General features: G+C 35.3%; 1 protein-coding gene across 1 annotated transcript in view; it reads right to left on the reverse strand.

Moving 5' to 3' along the window:
• Positions 1-1,918: 1,918 nt before the first annotated feature.
• RAB11FIP2 (RAB11 family interacting protein 2) overlaps positions 1,919-21,009 on the reverse strand; it is a 34,155-nt gene continuing 15,064 nt past the window's right edge. The window contains exons 4-5 of the mRNA XM_037400224.1: positions 10,299-10,344; positions 1,919-6,599 (exon numbers count right to left, since the gene is read on the reverse strand). Of these exons, the coding sequence (XP_037256121.1) occupies positions 6,372-6,599; positions 10,299-10,344 (274 nt within the window). The 3' untranslated portion in view covers positions 1,919-6,371. The remainder of the gene's footprint in view (positions 6,600-10,298; positions 10,345-21,009) is intronic.

Genomic DNA, 21,009 nt, shown 5'->3' on the forward strand with positions numbered 1-21,009 from the left:
TTTAAAGTACACACATGTCAGTATGTAGCCACGGAGAGTAACTTTTCTGTCCTAAATCATTGTGCATTTATCAAAGACTGATCTACGTTGCTAAATGACGTAAAAACATATTATAAATACATTGCAATAATCTCCATGTAATAGCCATTGGCTTCCAGCATTGAATTTACTGTTATTTATATAAACATTGCCCAATGCCACACAGTTTTCAAATTGGGCTGTACTTAGTGTGGTAGCCTTCTGTCATCGTTACTCAGTAAGCAGACCAGGCAAGAGAAAATAGCTTCTTTTAGCAGACAGTCTTACTCCTCTCTCTCATAAAATGGCACTATTACAGAATAATCCAACAAAATAACCCAACATTTTGTTAATGCAGGATAAGAGACAGGATTTGTTTTTCATTGTCGTTATTTATAACTTTACTAATGTGCCCCGTGTTACACAAAAGGGCAATGCATCCCAAGTGCGCTGCAGCCAGAGCTTGCACAACATTCCCATAAAAACAATTTAAAACATGGAAATGAAATCCCGGGTCTTCCTCTCTATGGTTCCATAAAGAATTAGCTTTAATAAATGTAACTGGAGAGAGAATTGTCCTTAATAATCCTTCTAGTTTACATCTAAGTGTTTCAATAGCTTTTAACTGTTAAAGTATATTTAAAATATCCTTGATAACTTTTATTATGGGGTTGAGATGTTAAATAATGAAAACCCCAAAATCAACTCCATGCTGAGGAAACAGGAAACTATTTAATCAAGCTGGGCTCTTACATTGACAATAGAATTACGGTTGGTATCAACTAACATACATTATGCCTCTGAGGCAGGGAAATTGTGCTGGCTCCACTTTCAGATGGGCATAGGAACTGAGATTAGTTACCAAATGTGAATTACAGATGGAAACTGGTATTTAATATGCAGCATGGTGCTTTCAGAAACCTGCCTTCCTCCTCTGTCCTCACTCCTCATCTACTCACCCATCAGGACAGTTGTAAAGTCAGTGAGACACGGCATGAAACAGCTGATGGAAACCTGCACAGCAAAGCATGTGTAAGTACAGGCACACCTCAAAAAATTACACTGCTTTCCCATATCCACCACATTCCATGGATACCTCAAAGAGAAGAACCCTTTCTCATTCTCCCAAGTTCAGAGCTGTACAACAAAGGACCCAGTCACAGAGCAAGTTAACTGCAAGGGAATTGCATCCCAGGGAAATTCAAGCCTCCAAGTAACGGGGTGAACTACTCATGGCGTTCTTCTCCTGGGTCAGGACCACTCTGCATATCTTCTTAGCACCCAGAAAACCTACTACTGTCAGGGGACAGACTTTGCTGCCTTGCTGCCTCAAGGAAGAGGAAAAGATGACAGGCGAAAGCATTCCTTTTCTGAGAAAAGCATGCTGAAAAACTTCTGTGAGCACTGGAAAAAAATACCTATGGACAAGGGAGAATGCTCTGGTTTTCTGCCATTCTGGCTGCATTTTATTCTGTCAAGCATGAAGAGAAATACGCATCATGTTTTCCATATAAAAAATTTGCAGTGTTTGTCCTCATGCTAAATGCAGTTCTGGCCTGCAGTGCCGAAGAACTCCTAGTAATATTTACACAACCACAGAATCAGAGGAATGGTGCATTTAAAAGGACTGCAGCTGTCACACAAAAGACGACACACATAGTAGTGCATTTAAGAACATGCCATTTTTTTCACTAATTATACATTTTGGACACTACTGAAGAGATTTCTCTTAATGGCTACCCTGCAAACAGCTGGGATATTCATTTAGAGCTGTTCCTAAGGAAATACACTTCTCTGGAGTCTGAGAGTCTTCACAGCATGGTTCTTTCAAACACATATTTAAGCGGAGCTTAAAGCGTTACATGCTTTGCATAACAGATTAATATCACAATTCGAGAAATACTGCGGTAGTGCATTGTGGTGCTTTATTAGTGTTAGACATGCAATATTTATTTAATGAACAGAAATGAAAATATTAAGATAACATTTTAATCAAATTAAAGGAGTTGAAGTTGCAACAATGAAACAAAAAAAGTTTTTCATGCATTCTAAGTTTATAGTTTTCACATGTGCATATAGTTGTGATTCTGTACCATTATTTAATGTAGACAAACTACCATTGATTGCACGAGACGAAAATCAACTCTTAAGTTATAAGTAATGTTCATATCTTTTACAGACTTCCTATATAACCTGGATCTTCAGCTTTTTGGAGTATGTTGTAATACAAGACATCTGGAAGCTTCTAAGATGAATAGGAATGGCTCTACCATTTGTAACATCCAGTGGCTTCCTCCATGTAAAAATTATGAAAGATAAAGCAAATGCCCACCATGCCTTAGGAGACCCACGACTTCAGAAACAGATCTCAACAGCCTTCATAAACAGATTAAAGTGCTACCTATTGCATATTAAATACTTCCAGTGACTGTATTTACATTTAGAAGTTATAAATCCCTGAAAACAGGGTTTCATACTGAAAGTGCTGACAGACCCTTAAATCTAGCATCATCAACACAGCAGTGCTATAATCCTTCACCGTGGACTTCAAACAGAGGAAGTTAGTCAACATGCTTTAAATATCATCATTTTAAAAGCCCACAGCTAATGCTTCTATCGTATCTACAACAGTAATGGATACATAAAGAGCAAAAAAGCATGAGCTTACTTTACATACTTGATATAGGACAATAATTTTTCTTTAAAGCTGGAAGTGTAAACAAACCTCCAGTGCAGCAGTAAACATATTAAGACAGCAGTTCTGTTTGTTTTAAGATGCATGTAAGAAAGGGGCATCCTGTACAGAAAGAATTGCAGCCTAGTACCTAATGAGCATGATTTTCATTAGGTCCCCAAATCATGAAACCTTCCTAAATGCAAGGCAACATTTTCACAGCTGGAAAATTACAAATAGTTCTTGATACAGAGCCAGCAGCAATAAATGTAGTTATGTATAATCTAGGGAGAATGCTACATTCATTAGTAGGTGGAAAACCAAGCTAAACATAAAATACAGCAGCAAGAGGTAACATACATAAATATTAAACATCCTTCTGGAATGGCAGAAAGTTTATATTACTTACAACATTAAAGTATGGCCATGATATTTGTTCTTTAAAGTAAGTAAAATACATGGCTATGAGCAGAGGTGTTCAAAGGATAACTTCAAAGTACAGTGTGTGCATGGATGAACTTAAATGCTAATTTTTGAGAGAAGAAATCAAAATAATGTAGAGGTATCCAAAAGTTTCATCCCTACATTTCAAAGGGCAAGAAAGACTGACTGTAAGTGGCATGTTATTGTGGTTTTAAAATGATCTACAAGAAAGTTTACAATTTTATCCTATGGCAGAAACAGAATTTCCTTTGTTTGCAACATATAAATGACTCTGTATGAAATGTTTTCATTCAAAAGCTGCATGGTTCAAAAAATACGCTTGGGGTGAAGATGCTTTGCAAAAATAATCTCAAAATATAGAAAAATGTTAAAATTTTCTTTCTAAGCAGAAAATTACATGCATGTAATCTTTCCAGAATTGCTCCAAAAGTAGCCTGTATCTTTAGTTGTAAGAACTCTATAAAAATATTTTCATAGTTGTAAATGTCCCATTCTGCCTCTCTTAGTAACTTTACCTTGTCCTAAATTGCATTTGTCATTCTCCCCTTTTTCTTGACAAACTGTTAGAAACAAAAGGTGCTTTTATTCACTTACAGATCAGATAAAGACTAGATAGCACATTCAAAGCTTCACTAAATTTCTCCACTAATGCACAAAAATTGATCTTTTCGCTACCTTTAATCTGCTTATCATTCCTGGTATGCAAATATGTCAAATGATCTGCTTTTAGTCAATTATGCAGTTTGATATTCTACATTTACATTCTAAAAGGAGTGATTTCAGAGGTGCTAAATATAGTAGAGTTTCATTTTAATAATTATAAGTTGGCTCGCAAGTGAAAAGTCATTGGAGCATATTCTCTGGTTAGTTTATTTGTTAAACCCCATTGGTGTGTATGATTCAATCATCGGAGATACTACAGATGGTCTCATACCACTTAGTTTGAAAATGACTGTGGAATTCAAAACAATTGCACAACACTTCCCCATTAACAATATGAGAAAACCACTTGCTTTGGCCAAACATTTGAAAATGTTTAAGATCTTTTATGGAAATACTGAGTAACTGAAATACATCTTGGTGTAATTAGGAAATTAAAATCTAATTGAGTGCAAAACGTAACTTCCAACAGTAAACGTACCATAATGTAGTACATAACCTTTGGCACTTTGTATATATTACAATAAATTTACAGTAATTTAGATCTTAAGTGGGTCAAAAGAACATTCACGTGGTTTATGAGGTACTGGACTTGATAAATCCTTAGGTTGTCAAAAGAAAGGTTACCTGATAAGTGGGCCCGTTGCTGCGCTGCAAATGTCTAAATGCAGAGCACTACAATTAGGTGGGGCTTGAATCACTCAGGCTCCATCCAGGCACAATGATCTATGCTAAGGGATCCCAACGGTGGGCTGGGAACACTCAAACTGCATATGTTTTAGGGACATAGCACTAGGGAGATGGGAGGTAGTTGCTAAAAAATAATAATAATGATAATAAAAAAGAAAATAAAAAGAAGAAAGAAAGAAGAGAAGAAGAAAAAGCCAAGTATGAGTAAATGAAATCTGAGAACAACTGTACAAAGATGTACTTTTTTCTAACAGGAATAATTCTGTGCTGTCATACAATACTAACATTATCAAAAGCATTCAGATAATAGAACTTTTCCAACTTCTCCAGGTCATAATCATTCAAGATATTACTGTTTTTTGTGGTTTTAAAAATGAAAACATATTTAGATCTTTTACAACAACAAAAAATTGGAATTTAATTTTAGAATTTTTTTCCTGCCCAGCAACAGTGATTACATGGTGTTATAAGAAAAAAACCCAAACAGATCAGGTGTAGAAAAATAAGAGGAGGAAAAGACAGACAGTTCTCTATTCTCTGTACCTTATTTTAATATCATCTTACTGTTTCACAGCAACAGAGAATCCAATTGAGACTCTCAGGAAGAAAATTAAAATATCTATTTATGTTAATATTGTGAGGATTCTTCTCCTATAGTATTTTCCCATTATACATTCATCACTATATTTTGTCAATTTACTGAATAACAGATACCTTTTTCATATGTCATTTTACAATTATTAAATGATCAGGAAGACATTTACTACATTCTTTCACTTGCCTCAGTGAAAACTGACTTTTAGAAGTACTTACACACATACAGATTTTTTTTAAATCAAAAGCCTTTCTAAGTACTTTGTATGTCTTTAAGCAACATAGCCTATTTCTAAAGGCATATACTTCCTTGTCATAAGATTAAAAAAAACTAAGACAGATATGTATCATGTAAAACTCAACCTTAAATTGAGTCAGTTATGTATTTTTTGAATTATGTCTATTTAAGTCACTCTGTTCATTTCTCCTACATTTTCACTGTAGCAGACTTTGATTGAACAAAGTATTCATATCTTTATTCCATACTTTCCTCCAGTCCTACCTCCGACTCTATTAACACTGTTCAAAGTACTTTAACATATAAAAAGGCATGCAATAACTTCATATAAAAAAGATCCTCAAAACAACCTTATGTCATGAGCTCACTACCAAAGTTCAATAATTATACACAAAATTCAGCATTTAAGTGTAAAATAACTAACTCCAGCATGTGCCATTACTGGAATGGCATGGTATTTTTTACACTGTTATACAAAAAGCACATTGTATAGAACACAGCATTTACTCTGCAAGGACTGTGCATCACTGTTTTCCTCTAATATGTGTAGAACAAACTACATTCCATTGCAACAAACCACATGTAGGTTTAGTGAAGTGTACTACACTGGCTTGAAAACAGTGGTCTTGATGGCATGCTGTAATATCAGAATCGATATATTTGCATAATACCAATAATCAGTCAAGAAAACATTCATAACAGCACAGGCTTCCCAGTTGAAACTGCCACATGGTGAACACTAAGCTATTACATAAACTGCATGAACATATTTAATGTGTATTATTAACTGTACCATAACCATTCTGTACCTAAAGGTGTTCTCAAAAAGGAAAAATAATAATATTCAGGTAATCTAACAGAATATTAATTTTGGCAGTCCCTGCTAGTGTCTGGAGTAAAAAACAAACAACCCCCCGCCCCGTGCCATAGTCCTGTCCTCCCTTGATTCCTGAAATTTCTTAGGAGAAAAGAAATAAACAGAAGTTGAAAAGTTAATGTGTGATTTCCTTCCACTACTGTATTCAGCAGAAAGTACCATCAAGTATTGCTGTCTCAGCTTTTGGAAAATTTGCCAGCTTTTCGAGAAGGTTCATATGGCACTCTGAGAATACTAGGTGTTTCTTCCATTACTCGTACAAGAAGATTATCAATGTAATCCTCAAGTTCACGAATATGGGTGTCCTTCTTCTTAAGTTGCTCTTTATGCTTCACCAGCTCCTGCAAAACCTCTTCGTAAGTAAGGTTACGGTATCCTGCAGTGGCGTCAAAAGGATTTCCATCCTACAGGTAAGTTTAAGAAAAACAAGAGATTTTATTAAATAGTTCAGTGTTCTGGACAAATTGATGGGTTATCGCTTTCCATATGTTTCTCACATGCACCTCTGGACAGAAGCAACTTTCCTTAGGCAACACACCTCCATTTGCTCTAGAGCTCTTCCCTCCACTGGAGCAGACAACTGGAGACAGGTTGCCCAGTTCGAAGTTTCCCAAACTGTCATCTCAGAAAAAAATACCGTTCTCAGTGAGATGTATACACTGTCAATGACCGTACCGATCAGTAAGCACAAGAACAATTAGCAGGTTCACTTTGGGAAACCTTCATTACAGAAGAACAAGAGAAAGAGCCCTGAGAATTCAAGTCCCGCTGTAACTCTCCCAAGTTCTCGCCTTTTGAGCGTATCACAGCAAAACATTTACTTAGCTTTAAATGACATCAGCCCTCATCTGTCTTTCATATTGTATTTTTAGTCATCAGTGGTTCTCCAGGCCTTGGCCAAGATCATGTAACAAAACTTTTCGATTTAAAATTTTAGGTGAAACTAAAAGGCTGCATCTTGTTTGAACCAGAGCACTTACGACAGAAATGTGTACTACTGAAAGAGCCTGCTTGCCTGCTTGGATGCAGGAGGGGCCCAGAATTAAGCAGTAGGGAAAACATAATTGTTTCTGTAAAAATTTCTGACAACTCAGCAAATGCAGGTATTAGCAGAGATGGACAAATTAGTCCCCTTAACAAAAGGCAACAAGTGATCCAAAATACTATAAACTACAATGTCTTATTCTGTGTCAAGATTAGCTATGACTTCAAGTAACCAGATTATGAAAAATTTGGAAATGCTTAATTGAGAAAAAGATTGTGAGATTTGGGTTATAAAAGTACTAGCACAGTTAGACATGCTAAGCAAGAAGTTTTATCTGATTCAGAAATGGAGACATGTGGAAGATACAGAACCTCTAATTAAGAAAAATAATCTAATCTTTCAAATTCTGCACCTCTAACAGGGCAGAAGAAGAACACAAGATAGCTTTTGTTTACAGTAGAAACTTGTCATTAAAAATAATAAAGCTTGCACAGCTACCAAGCACAAACAACACAGTAAAGTCATATTAATTCCCTTTCCATGCTCCATTCCTTTTCTTTCCATGCAGCTCCATATTTGCACATTGGCATATGCTGAATCATTAAAATACACGTGAGCAAAGTTTTCAAATAAGCCTAATTAAAGATGATGGTGCAATAGGCTGAAGTACGACAGCTCAGTCAGCCTCTCTCCATCAATTATAGTACAGTAGGTCTCAAAAATATGTGCTTTTAAGGGTTTCTCACTACATTTGAGATATTTAATGTCACATTTATGTACCTGTATTCAGTATTTGAAACCTACCAAGTTACAAGACTGTAAGTGATCAATAACTCCCACTTTATTAAAACAGTTAACTTGAAATTTATAAATTGGTAATTGATTTCCAACAAGTATAGAAGAGATAACTATACTTCACTTTGTGGTCATTGTATTTTTAGCACACTTTCTTCTACAAGATGGAAATAAAATTTTCTCTTTATGGTACTAAATTTTTAAATAAGATTATTAACACTTCCATGTCTAAAACACAGTGTTTCCCTAATTTTCTGATTTGACAAAGGAACAGGAATTAAGAGGCAATGATGTCTTCGATTATTATATAAACTTTACTGGAAAATTGTGCGTAATACATATGCTTTAAAGATGTTTTGTCATACACATGCTCCATATAGATCTTAAGGGGGGGGGGGGGAGGGGGGAATAACCTATCACATTAATTACACAAGAAAACTCCAGTTAAAGGATGTTAGGACTTGGAAATAAAGCTTGTTAAAGAAGATTTTAAATGTTCCGTTTGAGCAAATAAGCGATACTTGAATGTGCAAGGAACAACTATATCTTTACAAAAACAGATACTAAAATTTTGATAAAAAACATTAATCTTATAATGAATTATTAAGGGAAAAAAATTCTGAATCATAAGCTGTGCGAAGAATGACTGTCTCAGCTACAGAATATTACTGGGGTACACGCTGACAGCCAGAGGAAACGGACTTAGATAAAATGAAGGCTTGGCAATTTCTGATCATCTCTTTATTGTTCTAATGAGGAATTCTGCTCTGGGAATACCATCTAAGCTACTTTCACATCTTTTGTCCTACTTAGTTCATCTTCCTTTCAGTTCTTAATTAGGCCTTAAAGAGCTCACACCGCCCTTTCAACTGGCTACTGCTCCCATTTAAACACTGCTTTCAGAGACAGGTGTTGGCACCAGAGTAGAAGACATACAAACATAATTACTAAATGTGATGCACAAGGAAGAAATATAATAACTTGGTGAGGGCTATTATTGCAGAACCTAATAATAAATTACTTCGAACACCTTAGAAAGCAATCTTGAATATTTGAAAAAATAATAATCAAATGGTTTAATTCAAAACTATGGCTGAGATATATTTTCTTCTCCACCTAATTTGTATTTTGTATTAAATGAGCACCACCTCATAATCCTACAACTGACATTTAGGATAGCTGGTATTGCAAAACAAAAATCATCAAGGATTTCTTTTATCACCTTTAAATCCTTTAAATAAAACAATTCACATCTTATTTCTTAAAAGAATTAAACAGATGCTTTTACCAGCAATAAATTACATGATTTGAGGTAGTGTATTTGCAAGCACATAGAAACTGTAATTATGGTTACTTTACAGACAATAGCTGCTAAGTTGAATCAATTTTTTTGATGTCGCTTTTTGTCAGAGATTAAGTAACCGCCTGGTAGAATTCAGTTTACTATCTGATCAAAGGCAGCCTTCATATACTCTGACATCTCCCACCAGTTAGTTACATTATAAAAACTTGGGCATTTACAATAACATCAAATGTTATTACAATGCATTTACATAAACCAGAAAAAAACCCAAACAGTACAAAGTCATATTTGCTTGTGAAACTTGTTTTCTATATATTTTAAAGATTGAAAACAAACCCACTTTTAAAGATTTTATCTATTCACAGAACAAATTCTAGTAAGACTGTATTTTCCTCCAACAAAAGACGCTGCATAGGAAATCTGTGGATTTTTTTTTGTCTTTTCTTAGTACACAATTTATTCTAGGTTCTTTTAGAGTCAAAAAAATATTTTGAGTAACAACTTCAGGTATTTCTTTTTTTAGTGTTTACTGAGAGGCTGTTCATTTATTATTTTGCATTATTACTCCTATAATGTATGAGTTCATTACTTACATTTTGATTTGCCATTTAAAGACTGTCTTTAGGTCTCCAACTATAGTGACAGAAAACTCCTGTTAGGTCAATTAATACATCACTGCCTAATGCAGAGTTCCTCACCTGACTACTACCTCTAGAGTCATCCGAAATACCCCAAAGCAACAGTTCTCTTTTTTACTTTGTGTGCAAACATCTGATATTTCCCTTCTTCTCTACATCATCATACCAGAAGTACACTAGATAGAGTGTAAAACTCTCCTTTACTTCCAAATTTAAATTAAGCCTGTAATTTCCTAATTAGATTTTCTGGATATGTCAAAAGAAAAAACAAAACCCCCAACATTTCCTTATGAGAGGTTAAACAAGATTAATAGCTTATCCTGTGTCAAGTGCCAATTAGTTGGCATTTACTGATGGCTTTCCATAATACCTCATAACTCACCATTGTTTTCCTGAGGTCTTCAATGCCGGAAGGATTTGTATTAAAACTGTGGAAAAAAAACCAAAACCCCAAATATTAGCGGTGCATACTTAGCTGACGAAAACATCTACCAGAAGACACTACTGAATGAGGCACATAGCTGTAAAATATTTAATATGATTGTTTTCTTGACTTGTTGAATTCAGGAAAAGTAGGGAAATATTCAAAGTTAATGGAAATTTTAATATATTAGTTGTTCATACTTTTTTGTATTTTCCATATTCTTTTTGTCATAAGATTTTAATAATTAAGAAATGCAAGAAAGGGTATTACTGATTAGGCTTCCCTAGCTCTTCTCTTATCTCTAGACTTACCTTGAGCTTCTAAGCAAAAAGTGGCACTTTAAATGAAATAGACTGGAAACAGGGATGAGATTGTTAACAAAACCCCTGCAGACTAGCATGTATTCCCAGCTTTCATGGCAGCTGCTAGAGGAGTAAGGTTTTTTAGAAATTCCAGTGTGATCATCAGCTCAAGCCAGAGCTGAAAAGCCATCTTAGGACAGCACCATTTGCTCCATACTTCAAACTGAGTAAATAATCTATTATTTTATAAACCTAGCAATTATCCCACATATCCAAAAACCAAAGCTGTTTCACGATGTTGTTGCGTTGAGATTTTTTTCTTCCTCAACTGCAAAAGTGCAACTGATATTGATAAAAACAGCCATTGTCTACGTGTCAGGCCTACTGGTGTCTCAGGTCGCTGTAATTATTAGCAAGTATCTTCAAAAATCAGTGCTGCTATGCTCTTATGTACTTGCTACAGCAAGTTTGGAGAGAAAACAAACTCTCAAAATGTGTTTAGAATTTTGATATCTCCCACAAATACTATTTACTTGGTAGCATCACAGCAGACATTCTTTCACACGACAGAAACTACTAGGCAGATTGCATGTACTGGCTGTCACGGGTGGCATTTGACTGAGAATAATGCAAAAAGTTACAAAAATATATTTACACTTTCTTATTATTTTAAAGGCAGTTTAAAGTAAGGAACATGTATTTTGTGACTGTTCATCGCTCTGCTATCTGAATTTATAAGCCATATATTTCATGGTATAGAAGTGGAAAGGACATAATTTACAAATGCATATTACATAAAATATAAAACCTGATAAAAAATGTTTACAATTTTTTTTTACATTAGAATTTTTATTCTGTACATTATTTTTCATTTCCAAAGAAGGCAGTTTTTTTGCTCATAGAAAAGTCTTGGGAACGATCTGCTGGACTGAGGATATTGGATAAAGATTGGATTACACCAACAGTCACAACTAGAAACCAAGAGGTGTCTGACAAATCAAGTTCTGGCTAATTCCCATTATACCTGTTTGTAACAGTGATCCGCAGCAGCCTGCTTAGTTTGCTGGAGACCAGTTTTGAATGAGGGGCCTCTTTCATCGGGTATTGTCTAAAAAGCTAAAGGCAGGAACCCTCCCTCACAGCCCGCCTTTTAGTTTCACACTGATGTGTCAAACACATGATGAACTTGCTTCATTCATGACTGCCTTTCGTGATCCGAGTACAAAAAAAAAAAAAAAAAAAAAAGAGTTAACTGAACTGGATCGAATTAGCTTGGTGAAAACCAAGAATGTCTCTATTTAACGAAGTGTGGCGTTAATTTGGGATATCTTTCTTTTGGGACTGTTTCCTCATGTTAGACAAGATATAGAATAATACAGCCTGACTGCTCAACTGAGTGACTTTCTGAAAGGTTAAAAAAGCAAGAACTTTCATTGCCTTGAATGACTTTATAGTTTCTGTGATATAAGTTCTAGGCCTCATTTTTCATAGCAGCAGCTTAAAAGAAAAGCAGCAGTTCTGACTATGAAAAGTTACGTTTGAAAATTAGAAATATAAATCACTGGCAATACAGCCTAATTTTATTTATTTTTTTTTTCAGCTAAAAAACCTGCAATTGTTTCTCTAACGTGGACATTTTAACTGCAATTACGAAAGAGCACATCTGCGTATTTTACATGAAGCAATTTGAATATACTTGCAAAAAATGAAAAACTATTAAACCAAATATTCCCCAATAAAAACCCAAACCCCATGAATACCTTTACTCATAGTTTAAAGAGATACGTGGAAAATTTACTGTTTCTCAGGGAAGAAACAGGTGCTGAGATTGCATATAACATTTTTAAAAATCAGATTGTCTGCCTGTAAGGTGGGAGCTCCACGGCCCCACTGAGCCCCACAGGGTTTCCTGCCAGTGCTTCCAGACCGAGGTGAGCGTGAGCAGATGCAGGCTCTCACTGTTGCACCCATAACTCACTGTCCAAGGACCATGTAATACCTCAAAAGAAAATACTGTAAAATTATGAATGCGTACATTTGGGGGAGTTGCATGTTTGGTGTACTGAAATTCATGAAAGTGTTTATGTTTTAATTTAAATTTCATCACAATAATATACCCCTAAAGCTACCATCTCACTTGATTACTGGTAACAGCTTACAGAAAACATGCCTCTAGGACTACAGCCCACATGCTGTACAACCATCGTAAGCCTCCTTTGAGCAGCCGTTTTCTTGACTTCGTAAAAGCATTCCGAAATCACTGATCTAAGCAATTATAAAAAATAATGTCATTTTTTTACTGTTACAATCACAGTTCATACTGATAGTGCTAGTTATAGTCCCATCTCTGTTTTTTCCCCAGGGTTTGATAAATTGGCAGGGAACTTTTGCTATGGAAGCGCAAAAAAACTATTCATAGCTTGGGAAAAAAAGTTTCTCTTTTTGGGTGTTGGTTTTTTTTTTTTTTTTTTTTTTTTTGAGTGCAGTTCATTGTGAACAGCGATTGCAAAAAACTGGCACTGTGGGATTCTACAATTATTGTTTCTCAGTTATGCCCAAACTAAATTTGCTCAGTTTACAAGTAAAAAGATTTTTCTTTTCTAACAAATGGACTTTCTGCCAACTCACTCTGAGAACTACAGTCAAACCGAGTTTCTCTGGCTCATCGTCATTAACGCTGTGTAACTCCCAGGTGCGGTTATGTCTGAGTCTAACACCCTCCCACGGACATATCTTTCAACCGACACAAACTGGCCTGACTACTCCTCCTCCTGCTCACTGAAAAGAGTTCATCCACCTTCCTGCTTCGGTGTCCCTCATCATCTCAAGAAAGCAAGCATCTTCTACCTTTCCCACTTACCCAGACAGCACAAGCAGCCCCCCTCTCCACCACCACCGAGTCTTGTATGCCTCAAGGTTATATCCCAGGTCCTATAATGATTTTTAACAGTTTTGTCTCTTACAACTACTAAATGTTCATTCACTCCAATCACCTTTGAGAAAGTTAGGAAATAGCCACAGGGAAGTAAATCACACCGGCACAGATTCAAAATCTGCTGCAGTACAACCAGGGAGGCGACGCTGACCATGCAAGCCACCAACTCCTACATCGCCCCCCTACCCCACTATAGGTAGAACCGACTCCTTCGATCTAGTACAGCAAACAGTCACATCCCCCATTTCACTCATCTGGAAATTCAATTGGTTTCCTTAACAGTTACTTTATATCAGATATTTTTACCAGATTAAATTATATCCATTACTTAGTTGCTTGGGAAGTAACTTCCTTTATATTACATTTTTACTGAATAATAAATAAAGTTTGTCGGAATTTCTGGGGTTTTAGTAGTTTGGATTTCAGTTTAGGTTATCTGAGATGAGAACCCTTTCCTATGGCTATGTTGCTATGGGGAAAAAAGTGATGAGAAATAAAAATAGTATAAGAATAATGAAGACAAACATACTGCAATGCTGATTCTGTACAGTGTTTTGAATGACTATTTCATAATCATAGCAAGCATATTATTTTATACTTTCTTATTTTCCCTATTTAAATATATTTCATTAGAACCACATTAAACTTACTTTTTTTTCATAACACCTATTTTTTATGAGGCAGCTAAATACTGCCGTTACGTGTCGATTAATTGCAGCTTGTATAGAAACTTCAACACAGTGGAGACGAGCGTAGGATGTATCACAAGCTCAAGTTTATGAATGCAGCTTGTAATTTTGTCTTTTGAAGTTTAATGGTAGTTATCAACATTCAAACATTAGGTCTAGTGGTTGCTTAAATATTTAGCTTCTAAATGCCCAGAGATTAAAACAATGTTTAAAAAAATCTCTGCTCTAAGTGATTTAAATGTTTTAGTGCCTGAACCATTTACTCTGACAACATTATGAATGGGAGTCACACTCCTAAATTATGCTGTATGGAAAGCATAGTTTCTTAAGGAGCAAAAGCATTTTACTTATCTTTTGCTATTCATATCAGTTATATGATCATTGTACCGTATACTAATAGAAATTAAATCTAGGATATTTGCATTAATCATTACTATTCAAAGTATTGAAATCTTCTATGTTAACTTGACATCCTGTAAAATATCCACTATATCAATAAGCTCAGTGTGAGTTTTTAGTTTTTTTTCCTTTAATATGGAATGTCTCTGAACAGGCAATTAGCAAAGCTCTACCATGTTCATTTTCCATCGGAGTTGCAATATTACTATTTCTCAGTCTTTGGACTGATTCTTATTACAGTGCTTATGCATTTTTCTTTGAATTCTCACAACACATATCAAAACCTTAAAATATTAGGATGCAATTCGAGTTATTACCAATGTACTAGAAAAACAAAAGAAATTAATAAAATCAGATACAGTTAATGAAATTCAGAAACTTTGCTTTCCATAGAATATTATTAGCCTGCTGTGTCTGGCAATGCAGACATCACTTTATACTCTGAGAAGGAATGACTGTCATGTCTGGCAGCTAAGCAAGTATGGAGTAAGCATATTACCATTTATTTCACAATCAGATTCTGGGGAACATCACTTAAGACACTTCACTATATAAATTGTCCTGCTGTCAAGCCATGTTCCATGGCCTTCTGGAGTTTGTGTAACCCCAGGAGGACACAAAAGGAGTATCAGGTTTTGTTGCTATCACTCCATTTTCTTAACATTACCATAAAGTCTCATGCCAGGAGTTAAGAAACTGGACCAAACCCGCTGAACTTTGAACATAAGGCACACTTCCCTTGCAAATAATTTTCTCAAACTACACATGCTTTACACAGACTTCTCTGGAAATGGTCTGTTCATGAGTATACTGCTGCACTCTACAGAGCCCTTTAAAGATGGCAGACGTTTCCGTGAGATAAAGAACGTACAGTCTCAGAATACAGGGCTTGATAATGGTCCTGAACAATACACACTTCAAGGAAGCAGCCTTTTCTCTTGTGGCTCACATATATTTCACATTTAGTGCAGTAGAAACACAACCATGCAACTACCTAGAAGCACAGCAGCTTTGAGTTAAAACAACTCAAAAGAATTTAACAAAATTTTAGCTTTATGTATGAACACCTTCATTTTGAAAACAGATACGAATCTGAATCCACAACAAGCTGGTGACCAGTTCTGAAGCGGAGACAGATCAAGGGAAGTGGAGGCATAGAGGGCTGCATTCATGAGCTCTATCAGAATGCTAGCCTTTTCCTTCCAAAAATATAAGTATCTTAAAATAATGGCACTTGTACTTGCACACTGCTGGACGCATTACTTGTGCAAATTCTTTTACTATTCAGGACTTACAAGACATTCTAAAATCAAAACCGATCTCACACAGTGTACTCAACTGAATTTTAATTAAAGTTTCTGGAAACAAACAACAACAGTTTTACATAAAATGTTAATATTTTAAAGCATATAAATATTCCTCCTTTCACTAGGCTGTTGTGCTGTGGTTAAAAAACTAATGAAGTTTTATTCTCAAGAGACCACTAAAGAACTGTTATACTAAAAGTTGTGCCAGCACTTCCATAAGAATACCTTAGTATTAGAGATCTGTAAGTCAACCAAAAAAAAAAATCACAGAATCATTTAGATTGGAAAAGACAATCAACCCTAAAGTAAAATTTTATATTGAAATTTCCAGAAACGTTTTTAAATGCTTAAAAAAAATAGCATTAATTTTGTCTTCTTATAATGAAATAGGAAAAAAAGAAGTGCATCGGTTTTACATAGCTTCTGCATTTATCAACAAAGAGGCTGCATATAACTATTTAATATTTTTTTTCTTTTAAGAAAATAGAACAGGCAGTGCACTTCGCATTGGTAGAGATAATAATCTTTGTGCATCCACTCAAAAAAAAATTCACATGCCATAATGTGCACCAACAGACAATGAAAGCTTGAAAAAAACGTTGTCATGCAGCCAGCAGGATGAACTTTGCAACTTTGAAAACAACGTTCCTGAAACGGACAACTAATTAGGAGTAAGTGATTGCTGGTGAAGAGTCTGCAAAAGTCAAGATTAATACTAGGTATTCCTATAATATCTATCTAAGAATGGGTTGTTCCAACCCACTCCAGTAATGTCCCAAATACTGTGACCACTGCTTTGTAGTAGCTTTGCAAAAGATTTCATTCTTCTCTCATGACATGCAGCAGTCCTGGCAGAACAGACTAAGAATCCTTTCATGACTTCTGCTTGTTCTGTAGTTCCCCCTTACCTTTCACATGCCAGTAATGTGTTTATTTTGCTGAAATAACGCTTTACTGACAGCTTTACCACACTGAATTAACAAATTTTAACAGTCTACAGTATAATTAAAGCACTGTCATAGCCTATCAATACTGTACCTAGACTATAGATAATCACAGTTGACTAGACATAAGTCTAGTCAAATTTCAGCAGAGAACTGACAAAAATTCATTTCAGGAAAAGCAATGCAGAAGTACACTGCTCTTAAAGACAGGCTAACACAGACAGGAGCAACAAAATTCTGAAAATATCACAGTTCACCTGTTGTCATTTTTTCACTAACAGAAATAAATACACGTTAAAATGTCAGAATAGACTTTATTACTCTAGCAAACAAGCAATTAAAAGTTAGAGATCAACATTTTTGAACAAGGCACATGAAAATTAAAAATAGGGGAAGTTGCACGGTAAACTGGAAAAGGATGACCTACTTGATAAAGAAATACACAGTCATTTCAACCCTTTGATCTGACCAGGCAACTGCTGGGGTTCACTCCAATGTAGCCGTGGCCAGTAACTATGTCTCTGGCACATTGTATGGAATAGGTGAGACTGAAACCATTTAACAGTCATTTATCTTTGATGAAGTTATTGCTCTAATAACTTCTCTTCACTGTGGTTTAAGCTAACAGGTTTTACTTTACAATGGCAGTTGACTACAGACAGGCACCTGCTCTACTAACAGCTCAACAGACAAGCAGTAACCTAGAAAGTCAGAGCAAAACGATAATTTTGCAAAAGCTTTTCTAACTAGTTAACTGTCACACATAGAAGATTTTAGTATTTGCTGAAATGTTAACAGATGTCAGCTGTTCTTTCGACTTTAATACGATCTGAACACACTGCGGTTATCAAGAGCCTCATGTTTTCATGGCACCTCACTTGTTTGTTTTTTTCCAAATCTAGTAATGAACATATCAAAATGCAGAGACATTGCTTATTTCAAACATTACATCCATAGGGAAAAATGAAACTGCAGATACTAATTTGTTTGGAACAGGCAACATTGGAGAGGCAGGCAGCTCTAACAGCTACGTGTGATGACAGTATGAGGGAGAGGCTGAAGAAAATAACCACATTCAGAAATGTATTTCTGAATTTGTAGACAAAGCAGAAAGATCCAAAATAGGTGAGTTTGAGGGTTGGATTGAGTTTTTGGGGTGGTGTTGGTGTTTGTTTGGGGTTTTTTTAGTTGCAATTTTTAAAGTAAGCTGAAGCAATAAAAGAGCACAGAAAAAAATAAATACTATTGTTACATAAATAAATATTGTTACAGTGAATCCTAGTAAGATACACGTCACTTTCTCCTCCACTATTCCATCTTCCACACTGCTTAGAATGCAACATACTTTTTGCCAGATCTTGAGATAAAAGCATAACCAGTATGTAGACACAAGCTTTATCTTCTTTTCTGTAAGTTTAACAGTACTTAGGTCATGGAAGTGCCACTTTAAAGGTTTTTTAAAATGCATTTCTCTGTATATTTATACATATATGTATACACAGACACACGCTTACATATAAAGTTTCTTAGAAAGCTCCCAAACATCTATCAATTCAGTTTCCCAGATCTGGAACTCGATCAGACTAGTAACAACCTGTCAGCTTTAAATATTGGACTATTTGTTTCCCTGTGTCCAGTGCCTAAGATCTTGTTAATTACCTAAACTCTCTTTCTGTAGGTCTTGTTAATTACCCGTCTCCTGTCTCAGAGGACCTTGTTAATAACTTGTACAATCTCTCTAAAAAGGTCCTAATAACACATTAAAATTAAAGATGCTTTTCTTTTAGCACTTGTCAAGTGGTGTAAATTGAGAAATTTTCACATCAGTTTATTAGCCTACTGTAGTGTATTTTCCTAAACACAAACAATTTCAGAGAAATGATGCACAAGGTTTGGTCGTGGCACAAAACAATCTTTGTTTTCCAGGAGTACCCTCAATTTCTCTAACTGTGTTCAATACAAAAACCCACGTGGCTCCTGATTGCAAATTAACCTTGAGAGCCATGACAACAGCAGTAATTGTAAGAATGAATGCAATTTAAGATAATATTAGCTAAAAGTTTCAAAGCAGTGGATTAAGAAGTAAGAAGACAAAACTATTATTAGTAAATGCTGGTTTAAAATACTAGACATATTGTGTGCTTAAAAATTCTTCATTGGCTGTATGATATAAATCCTCTGGAACAGGTTCTGTAATATTTGCAAAACCAGCAAATTTCTGGTTTCACTGTGAGACTGAAGCATTTTTAAATTGTCAAGAAATCAGCTCATAAATATCTATATTACTCCTACACCAGACAATAACACCCCCCCTAATCTTAACACTTATGTAATACTGAAATACCATCTCTATAAACCCCTTAAAAAAACACTAATTTCTCCACTTAGCATTCGTAAGAGGTAACAAAATATCATCCCCATTTTACAGATCAAGAGCAGGGAGACTAAGAGATTTAACCAAAGCCATAGACAAGCTTTTGCCAGAGCAGAGATTAATAGAAATTAGGGGGCCATATTTTGTGATTTCCTGACAACTAGTATTATACACAAACCAGGCAGGTTTATTTTGCTTTTCCAAAATACTTTTTAAACCTGCCTGAAGTAAAAATAATAGATAATATTAATGAAAATAATAATTTTCAGATAATCCTGGGACAACTGTTGCTGAACCACTTCTATGTTTTCTGTACCAGCAGCTGAGAAACACGTGGAAGAGGTATTTATCATTCTTTCAATTAATAAGTAAGAGTAATTAGTGCCAGAGTATGCATACAGCCCGTCAGCACTTAATGACTGGTTGGGTGAAGGGCTCTTCAGCAACTCTATTCTGCAACTCACCTAGCCATGAGTTAGTGATGTTGTTACGAGCTGCTGCCCTGCAAATCATTACTGCTTAGTCAACATTACCAAACAATTAATTAGGATGGACTTGAGGCTAACCCAAAGCTCACTAAAGTCACTGAAAAGACTCCCACTCACTTTACAGACATAGGTTCATTGGTGCTAAGAACCTGACCTTCACATTACGCACACGGAGGAGCCGAGTTTGGTCAATGTTTTTTGAGGGTAGGGAAGAGGGTTCATGTGGGGTTTCTTTTCTTCCACTTTGCATTATCTCCAGCCTGGTCCCACAGACTGAATGCCCTTTTGTGGCTACAATGTGCTCCTGGAATACATCTTCCAGTTGAGTTTCATCAGGAAGTAATCCAGTTCACATGCCTCGGGACCATTCCATCACTCAAACCAAGTGGAGTTAACTGGGAGAACCACCTGCAAAGCAAACTCCTCATCCACAGCAGAACACTAATTTTGGACACACATTAATAAACAGATACTGCCTGGTTTACTTTAGAAACTGTATCCATCCAAAAGAGCTTAATAGCATGTTGAGTAAATAAAAAACAACTCAAAACCCAAATTCCCTGTGTATGCTTTCTGCATGCTGAATTTGTTACTCAACCTCATTTATTTTGTGCCCACAGATTTATACAATTTTTTCTTCACAGCATTACTAGTTTGAAAAATTAAAAATGGATTCTATTCAACAAATCCTCCACAGATAAAAGGTAAACTTAAACTGTAAACTTATTAAATATGCACATTTTGTATTAGTTTCTACTTCAAAAGAAAATCATTGTACAAGACGTATTTGAAAGAAAGTGAACTTATTCTAAAAGGTTCTCACAGAAAATAATACTGGAGCATACAAAAATCAAGAGCTTCTAACTTAAATTATTGCATGCTAGATATTATTCCATAATAGTTGTTTTACAGAAAAGGTCAAAATGTTTACTGTTTTTGGCTTTGTGAAAATAACAGAATATCTGTTTGTCTTATCAAAAGTTTATGTTTACATAAAAGTCAAGAACTAGTAAAAGAGGCTCATACAAAGAGGGAACAAATGACTACAGTCCTTCTGAATGGGCACTGTGATGAGCTTTTTAATTACAAAATAAAGAAAAAAAAAGTCCATCATGATTACCACTAAAGATTTATATTTATCAAGATCTGCTGCATGCAAGAACTTCAAAAGATCTCACTACTTGTATCTAGCATCTGTCTGAATATTTTTTCATTTAAAATAAAATAAATG

This window comes from Falco rusticolus, chromosome 9, assembly GCF_015220075.1.
Source record: "Falco rusticolus isolate bFalRus1 chromosome 9, bFalRus1.pri, whole genome shotgun sequence".
In the NCBI taxonomy this organism is placed as follows: domain Eukaryota; kingdom Metazoa; phylum Chordata; class Aves; order Falconiformes; family Falconidae; genus Falco; species Falco rusticolus.